This window comes from Necator americanus, chromosome IV (genome assembly GCF_031761385.1).
Source record: "Necator americanus strain Aroian chromosome IV, whole genome shotgun sequence".
Lineage (NCBI taxonomy): Eukaryota > Metazoa > Nematoda > Chromadorea > Rhabditida > Ancylostomatidae > Necator > Necator americanus.
The window spans coordinates 21,669,275-21,678,634 of NC_087374.1; the positions used below are offsets into that span (position 1 = coordinate 21,669,275).

General features: G+C 38.9%; 1 protein-coding gene across 2 annotated transcripts; it reads left to right on the forward strand.

Annotated features, from left to right (window-relative positions):
• Positions 1–1,045: 1,045 nt before the first annotated feature.
• Positions 1,046–9,314, forward strand: RB195_002257 (uncharacterized protein; the record flags this gene model as incomplete). Of its 2 annotated transcripts, XM_064199426.1 has the most annotated exons (25): positions 1,046–1,099; positions 1,464–1,466; positions 1,794–1,895; positions 2,616–2,740; positions 2,808–2,911; positions 3,177–3,279; positions 3,337–3,406; positions 3,477–3,589; positions 3,855–3,925; positions 4,043–4,144; positions 4,262–4,360; positions 4,980–5,131; positions 5,257–5,347; positions 5,923–6,042; positions 6,197–6,291; positions 6,733–6,817; positions 6,872–6,954; positions 7,032–7,173; positions 7,282–7,372; positions 7,637–7,732; positions 7,836–7,923; positions 7,986–8,132; positions 8,505–8,570; positions 9,082–9,136; positions 9,235–9,314. In XM_064199426.1, 25 exons carry the CDS (start codon positions 1,046–1,048, stop codon positions 9,312–9,314), a joined length of 2,337 nt encoding a protein of 778 aa, XP_064055306.1. The 2 variants fall into 2 exon arrangements, with proteins under 2 accessions (XP_064055306.1, XP_064055307.1); XM_064199425.1 differs by lacking the exons at positions 1,046–1,099; positions 1,464–1,466; positions 9,082–9,136; positions 9,235–9,314 and having other exon boundaries at positions 1,815–1,895; positions 8,505–8,672.
• Positions 9,315–9,360: the final 46 nt, after the last annotated feature.

Here is a 9,360-nt window from a genome sequence, read left to right on the forward strand (position 1 = left end):
CCCACTCTGTATTTGAGTTGTAAAAGATAAATGAAGCAAGAAATCATGAGAAAAGGCAAGATCGCCAAGAGAAGGTGAGAGATATAGATATTTAGACATTTAGAACAAGCCAGGATTACTGCGCAAAAGAAAGGCGTACGGTAATCGGAACGCACACACTACACAACGATGGAGGATGCATCGATCGGGACCACCACGGAGAAACTTCCTCTTACACGGATGCATGTGTTTCGAAGTCATTTCATTAGAATGATTGACACGACCAAAAAAGACAACCTATTCGTCTAAGCTCTCCCAGCCTCAGAAATGCTGATGATATCCAAATGAAGAAAAAAATGTGTCCTTGACATTGCAGTGAGGGGAAAAATCGACTAAATCAACTGAAATTTGTCCTTTTATCTCGATGTTATCTGTGTCACTGGAATAGATTGCGAATGAATTCTAGCGTGAAGGAAAAATCTTATTTGTATCAATAAGCACAGAATTCTTAGATTTCTATCGAAACGTTGACCACTGTAGTAGCATATTATGTCGGATATTATGAAAATTATAATGGGATACAAAAGTAGCAAGAAACAGGAGAAAGTAGAACAAGTTACAAGTGATTGAGAGGAACAAAAACAGGAGCAAAAAACAAAATGTAGGAATTCATCACTCGATTCCATCAAACCGTAAATACAAAGCGAGTTCACGAACGAAGAGCACGGCACTGTTATAGGAGATTTCTTTAGGTTTAGGAGAGGAAAGTATGAATTTCTCAACATCACTGCAGTTCAAAAGAGATCTATATTGGAATGTACATGTCACCTCCCTTACTTGCACCACACAAATAAAGGCAAAACCAAGGATGATGAAATTGATCAAGGATTCAGAACGAAATATCAGAAGTCTCTCATCTAGAGAGGACTGTTCTGCTGTAAAAACACCAACCACATATGACAAATGAATTCTGATTTTGATGAAGGAAAAGGTTACACTTCACGCAGGGGGAGTGGATTTCAGAACATGAGTAAAGGGCACACCATGAGAAAGAGTTCGAACCGTGATGGAACGAGCGAAGCTGAGTGCGGAAGCCCCACCCATCAAACACCTCGAACTCGTGACGGTCCCCTCATATTTCAAGCTGAACAAGTCGTTCCAAAGAAGCTGATAACTGGAAGAATTTTTGTTTAAAGGACTATTTTATGGGTCTAGCAACGGTTGTCTGTTACGGTGCATTATTGGGCCGATTTCCCGACGAACGATCGTTCGACCGCAATCGCGGCCTTTTGCTTTCATTCTGCTGTTTTCAGTTGTTGGTCTCGCGTCGGTGTTTTAAATGTGTGCATAACTCGATATCGCGATCCAAATTTTGCAGTGTGAGTTGTTGTTTGTGAGTGAGAACCGCCGGAGCACGATATTCTAGGCCTTTGAACTAAGTTAGAAGTATCTTTGGACTTACGTCATGTTGGTGTTTTTTTGAGGAGGTATGTCAGTATTTGTGGCTCTACTTGATTTAATTTGCGCAACACTGCGGGACTTCACGATAGTAGAGAAATGATTCACTCTGCATACTATCAACGCATACTTTTACTTCGAGTGGAATATCCGTACTCAACTCGCAAAAAGAAGTAAAACAAATAACAAAAGAAGAGTCATGAGCAGCCCTATTCCGGTATTTTGTGTTTTCTGACGAGTATTAGGGAGTGTTATATCGATGTCTCATGTTTGCCTGCCTGTGTTGTAAACATTCCATTTAATCGAGCTAGACTCTTCGATGGTGGCATTTCTTCTTTTAAATATCTTATTACTAGGATGTTTGGGGATCTTCAGTAATGGTCAAAATGGATATTAGTCGAAAGAAGAAACCGCCAACGAGTTCGAACACAAAGCTGTCAAACGGAGGATCCAAACAGGTAGCAGCGATTCCTCAATTAAAGCGCTTCACGAAACTGACGATTTTGGGGGTCTCTCTGGGCAAACGTATATGTCTGGGTCTACATAGTGTGCATGTCCCACTCAGTTTCCTATAACTGTCTTGAAAAATGACATGGAAAACAGTGTTTCTTCCTACGAGGTACGTTAGAGCGCGCCACTATTCTACACGCTCCGCTTCCCTCAGCAGCTCATTTACCTAGTTTTACTTGAATAGCCTGCTGAGGAGACATTGTTTCTCGACCGCTCTCTTGTGGACGCGGCGCGTGCACAAAGGTAGTGCGTTTGTAATTATGTCACAGGAGCAATGTCCAAACCGTTTTTCAGGACTATTCTGGAGAAATGAGCGAGGGCACGCTCATACTCCTTATCTATATATTACAGTTACAATCGAACTCTATATTTGCCTACCTAAACTCCAACACTGTCAATTTCGTGATGCACTGCCTTTAAAAAGTGCGTCACGAAATTGACAGTGTTGGAAGTGTTGAAAGTATTTCATTTAAACTTCGTTTACTGATTTTGATTTTCCTGTATGTGTATCGCCAAGACTTCTTAGTCTCATATTACTCATAAAATCAATTTGGTCTGTGAAATTGTTTCAGAGTTACAGTAGATATGTATTATTCATTTCTAAATGGACTAATGTAGAATTTTCCCAACTTCAATATAAACGGATGTAGCTATGAAAGTATTTACAGCAGAACAAGAAACAACGTAGTGCTTCCAATGGACAAACCACACCGTCCACATCTGCCATCGATGATGAGTTTCCCGAATCATCCTCTTGCTGTTCCACCAATCAATTGATGCAATCTTTTCAGAAGTGAATTTCTCTCAATCCGCGCCAATGATTACGTAAACGTTTGTTCTCAACAACATTTTGATTTCAGACATCTTAATCTTGGTTGTGATGTTGGCGAAGAACCTGAAAGTTCGAGTGCGTCATCCGGCCAACCAGCAAATGTGGATGTTGTAGTATCTTCATCTTCTGATGGTGAGTCACTTCTGTTTTCACTACGTCTCTGACTGGCTGTCATCCCATGTCGCAGAACTCGTTCTGTTATATTGATTCGATTGCTTATTAACACTTCATTTCTGTTAAAATTGGGCAGCTTTGTAATGTCTGTTATGTATTCCACGATTAATAGTTGTCTGCAGAGTTCGGTTTTTCCGCATCTCTCGGTTTGTGTTACCTATCCACATTCTCTTATTTACGTAGCTCCATAAGCATCTGTTCTTACTCAGTCTTTTTTCTTTAGTGGTATCGTCACAAGCTCTTGATCCTGGTAATTCCCATGATAACCCAGAGTCTGATAGGATGGACGACGATGGTTACCCAATAGTTGTTGATCTTGGCACCAGGTTTTTCCTTTTTTCTAATATCTACTCCGCGTTTGGTAACTTCCGAATACTGCTTAGTGAAAGACAGTCACGTCTTGCTCGACAGCGTCTCATCGATGAAGTTATCCAAGAGCAAGCATTTGACCAGGTTGTCTTTAAACCACCGAACTATGTTCGATTGCTGCTTCTTCCTTGTGCAAATGTCTGTAACCATTCAGGATGTCATCGAAGAACTCGAACGTGCGAACATGCGTCGTGTGTTTGAGGACATCGAAGATCCAGAAGGAGAACACTCAGCGCAAAGACGTCGTGCTACTGCGAACGGCATTCTGTATGCTATGCTCATCATAAGTTCACCCGGACTAGTAATTCGTTCTTTTCATGCATATTAGCTCACGAGGGTGAAAGGAGATTTCGTAAGGAGTTTAAATAAGCGAATACTCATTGTATGAGAAAATGTTGCCCTGCTTTCTTCTCTTTACTCGTCAGCTTGATTTTGAAACATTTGAAACTGGATATTCAATGCGTATGCTTTTTTATTTAAAGCGTCCGCTGTTTTGATCACCTTATTTGTTGCCTTGATCTTTTTTTTCTAGAAGTGGCGAAGATTCACTGACGCCACAAGTAGAAGCAGCAATTGCAAATTATATGGTACGAAAATATGCAGGTATTTATGTTTCTTGTTCTTTTTACTTATAGAAGTAGTGTTCCTGCGCTAAACGATGTTTTTTAACATTAGCACTTTTGTTGCCGTTCAGATTTATGTGTCATTACTATTATTTAGATCCAGCTAACAATTCGAGTGCTGTTTTGCACATGGAAGAACATGATGAACCAGGACCTTCATCGTCAGATAGACTAAATAGGCCTGCGAATATTCTCCCAGGTGTTTAGAAATCAATTGTATTTTTTTTTTCAGAAAATACGACATCGTATTTAAGCAGGGTGAATAGGGTATGATGGTGAATGAATTATCAGGCAGTTGTAATTTGATTTCTTTCAGCTAGTCGCAGTATCTCCGATCATCCGGCGAACAACTTTCTTGCAACAGCACGTCGAGCTAGTCCCATAGCGGAACCCAGAAGTAATCGAGTTCCTGGAGGTAAATTCATGACATATTTTTGATAAAAAGTTTCAATGATAGTTTAAAGTCTTGTTTGTCTTTTTCCGAGTAAGATTTCTACTTGTGCGACCATCTTTTTAAGGTTTTTATATGGCATATGTTATTTGTATTTCTACTCAGTTTTTGGCTTGAACCATGCATGCAATAGTAGGAGCCAGTGCTCCGACCCCCTTCACTTCTGGACGGTTGCCGAAGTGACCCCTTTCACTTGAGCTGCACCCCTTGAGATAGAACCCTTCACCTGAATAGGATACAGCTCCTCCCTATCGCATTTTTGGTTTGAACGGTGATCATCGCTAGGATTTCTCGTGAATTTTGGAATCAAAGCATCTTTTCATTTAAAATAAATTTAGGAAAGACATAGCGCAGATATGATGCGAATACCAATTGCTCATGTATAGAACAACTGATCTGGATTTACCACCTACGAAATTCTCGTTCTTGGTTTTTTTTTATGCTTGAATGAGTTTGTTTATGGAAAACGATAGCTTCCAAAGATTCTCCTCTTTCTATACCAACATGCTACACTATAAACCTTATATTTTTTCACAGTATTTTAAAGGTTTAAGTAGAGTTGAAAAGAAGTTATTGTATTAAGGCATGTCGCTCCGTGCAGCAAACGCCGTGGACGACAGTCCGCTAGGATGGCAAGGAGCAAAAAGCACGTTGAAAGAGAGGATAAGCTATATGTACTGTAAGGATGTTTTGGCTGATGTATATTTCATTGTTGGAAAAGACGATACGAGACAGGTGAGAAACCCAAGCATAACTGAGTGTTTCGCTGACTTATGAAGTTCCTTCAGTTGTTTGCACCAATCTATGACTGATCTGACTGCTCAATAGTCCCTTCGCTTTCCCACTAATCTACTTTTCAGCGAATCCCTGCGCACAAATTTGTTTTGTCGATCGGCTCTGTTGTTTTTGATGCGATGTTCAACGGCGGTCTCACACCGCAGAATTCACGAGGTATGAACTGAACATATGATTCGAAGCTTCTGTGCAAGGTTTCCTTCAATCCGTCGTAGAACGCTGTGTGTTTCAAAGAAATCTTGTTATTTTTTCGCGGTAAGATTGCTATTGTCCTTAAAGCACTTATAATCGGAACTACCCAAAAATATTGGCATCCTGGTTATTTTCCGTGTTTGCTCATACTTAAAAACCTTCATTTCATAATCACCAAAGGGTAATTCTTGTATTTGCCTGGGCAATAGAGATATTTCCAGTCATTGTACCGATTTATTAACTTTCTTATTTGATAGAATCGTTTTTGTTTATACATCGATTCTGTCGAAGATCTTCCACTTTTTGTGTTGTGTTCTATTGTCGTCTCCCGATTTTGCTTGCCTGTATGTCTCTAATTTATATTTTTGTCAAGACAGAAAGTGTTCCCAAATGTTATTTTTCTTTTTGGAAATACATCACCCGTCACCTGAAAGTAATTTGTTAGAAGCAAGGGTAGAGGATCTCCTTACACATAATAATACTTTAATGCGCAAGTTCTAGACCGAGGTTTCATAGTTCGTAATGGTTTTTTTTTTCAGATCCATTGGAAATTGAATTGCCTGATGTGGAAGTTCCTGCTTTCCGTGCACTTCTTCGTTTTTTGTATTCAGACGAAGTTGAGATTGGACCAGAAAGTGTAATGACTACTCTCTACACTGGTATATACCACTATTTTCTTATCAATGTTTCATTCTTGTAGCAGTTGCACAAAGGGTTTATCGTTTTCATCGTTTTTAAACATTACTTTAAGGCAGCAGATTTTATTCTTCGTATGATCTGTTTCTTCTAGTTGTTACCATATTCTTGTTTAAGCGAAGAAATATGCGGTACCGGCTATGGAAACTGCGTGTGTCGAATTTCTCAAGCAAAGTTTAGGAGCTGACAACGCATTTATGCTGCTTACACAAGTAAGAATTTTGTTTATAATGACATGACATTAATTGGTTGGTGGCATAGAAATGACAGCTTCATTTGAAATGTTGTTTCCCTTTGTTTTTCTTTTTTTTTTTTTTTTTTTTTGAAAAGAGAAGAAACTAGTCCATCGTGATGTAAAGACAGCTGATCGTAATTTGTGGGGAAAATGGGAAAAGTTACAATTTTGTTTGGTTCGCTTCACTGTTAAGAACTGACAATACTGCACAATAGTAGATTTCTTTTCTTATAATAATAGATTTGAAATTTTTTGTACTGTTTTAAATGTAGTTTGAAGGTATCAGTATCTATGCATTTTCTGTTTTTTGTGAAGATAAGATATGTGATTGCACCACAGAGTTACTACTACCCAACGCCATCGCGTATACGCTGTATCTCTGGTTCAAGTGCCGTCATTGTAGTATTGGTATTTTAAGGCTCGCCTGTTCGATGAACCGCAGTTAGCTAAATTGTGTCTAGAAATCATCGACAAGAATACATTTGAGGCCTTGAATGGAGAAGGTGAGCAGCAGCTCGGACTTTTTTGTTTTTCTTCAAAATAGCACCAGTCTTCAGGTTTTACTGACATTGATTTGGAAACTTTGTGCATAGTGCTTGCGAGAGATACTTTGAGAATCAAGGAGGCTCAACTATTCCAGGCATACAGATTCACTACTATTTACTTCGGTTGATTGCGTTTTGTACATTCCTGAAGTATTAATGCTATCAATTTGAGGCAGTTGTGAGATGGTCTACAGAAGAATGTGCTCGCAGAGGACTTGAGCCAACTACAGAGAATCGAAGGGCTGTCCTAGGTCGCGCCGTGCAACTTATTCGTTTCCCTCTAATGACAGTTGAGGAGTTTGCGCAGTCTGCTGGTGGGCTGTTTGGATGTTATTGACTTCTACTCACCCATATCATGTTACTTTTTTCACGCTCTCTTCTATCATTTTTCATTTCTTCCCTTAATGTTTTCATGGTTCTAGCTCAGTCTGGATTGCTTACGGATCGAGAAGTGGTTAATTTGTTCCTTTATTTCACCGTCAATCCAAAACCATCAATAGGATTCAATGATAAGTATGTTCAGTCTCAGTATTTGTTGTATTTGGTAGTATGGATTATTATTGTATATGATTTATTCCACCATTGCTGTGACAACATGTTTGTTCTGACCTTTCATCATATTTAAACAGTTTCGGTTATCTCCTCAAAATAGCTTCTAGATTCAAAAAAAGTAATCATGATAGGAAGTTTTCAAGCAATGTTAAAAAAAGAAGTTCTAGAAAAGTAATCACATTTGGGTTGTCCAAAGTTATCTAGACATGCTCCGGTGTTTTCCAGCCCAAGATGTTCTGTAGCAGGGAAAGAACTTGTTGTCAGTCGATTCCAACGTATTGATGGGCGCTGGGGCTACAGTGGGACACCGGATAGAATAAAGTAAGGAATATTGCATCAGAAATTCTGGTCAATATCATGTTCTAAGTTCCTGTCTTTTCTTTTCGTTTTTTTTTCTATTGAATTAAGATAGGGATTCTCTCAGATTTACTGTGGATCGGAAGATATACGTGGTGGGATTTGGGCTGTATGGAGCTATTCATGGCCCTCATGAGTACCAGTGCACAATTCAAGTATGTCCAATATTTTTAAATTTTGAAGTGCGAAATCGATTCCGAAAATGGCTACGTTCTAGATTATCCACTGTGGTACGGGAAAAGTATTAGCGCAAAATGATACATCTTTTGTATGTGACGGCTCATCCTCTACTTGTCGCGTTTCATTCCGTGAGCCAGTGGAGATCACTCCTGGAGTGACCTACATTGCGAGTGCTTGTTTGAAGGTATTTTTAAAAGAATCGTTGGAAACATCTCTTGATCTTAGATGAAGTACATATAGCCAAACGCTGCACATATCCTTGGTTTTTTTTTTTTTTGGAGTCTGACTTTAAATAATAGTTCGTACATCAGTGATTATTTTGCTATACGTTAAATATGTACCATTGATATTAAATGCAAGACAGTATTGACTTTCCTTCTTACTGGGATACTTTATTTTTCTGGATATATTTTTGTTCAGAGAGAACAATTCTTTTTTCGTTAATGATCAGCAATCTGATTTTCAGCATTGAGTGAGTTTGTAGAAACAGCCATGGTCGGGGCAGCTAACAAAACAAAAGGTAGCATCGTTGATTTTGGAACGTTCTGCTTTACAGGGCATGGACTCCCACTATGGAACAAAAGGCCTTCGTCGAATCGTCCACCAGTCTGCAGCTGGAGGCGTAGTTACCTTCCAATTCACCTATGCGGCTGGCAACAATAATGGAACTAGCGTCGAAGACGGGCAAATTCCAGAAATTATCTTTTATACAAACAATAACTAATCTTTGCATTGTCTATAGGCCCTATACTCCAAAATTTTTGCACTATTCTGCTGCTTTTCGAAGGAATTCTCTGCATGAATTATGAAATCAATTTAATATCCTTCTTTCATCTAGATGTTTTTGTATGAGCATACTCGGTGAACACTTCTTGCTTCGTATATCACACTTATATTTTTATGTTGTAGTACTTTGTACAATTTTGAAATAGTTATTAAATTAACTAAAGGAGAGCTCACTGATAGATTTTGAATAAATGTTTGCTGGAAAAGGTAGTGGAAGGAGAATGCGTTTGATTTCTAAAGCTGTTTTCTCTGGTCAGTATGGTATGGTGTTGTGTATGAACAGCATAGTAGTATATTAAACATTTTTTCTTTATATATTATATTCTTTCTTTATATATTTATTATAGTGGAGCCAATGCAGCACACTCGCGAAGAGGTTCGGCTACGACAGTAACGTCGAGGGTTCGAAACCGTTGTGAAGCTAGCCATGCTTTTCATCTTTTAGGCATTGACAAATTAGAAACGACTCGTCTAATAGAAGAGAAACACTGATTTTATAGATTGGCTAGTCCCGCATACATTGTATAGGCTGCACATGTTCACAAACCTCTACGATATGGAACTGAAGTCGAACGCGTAGACGCATCCCAAAGGGATTGGTCAAGATCGTGAGTTTCATATTTTAT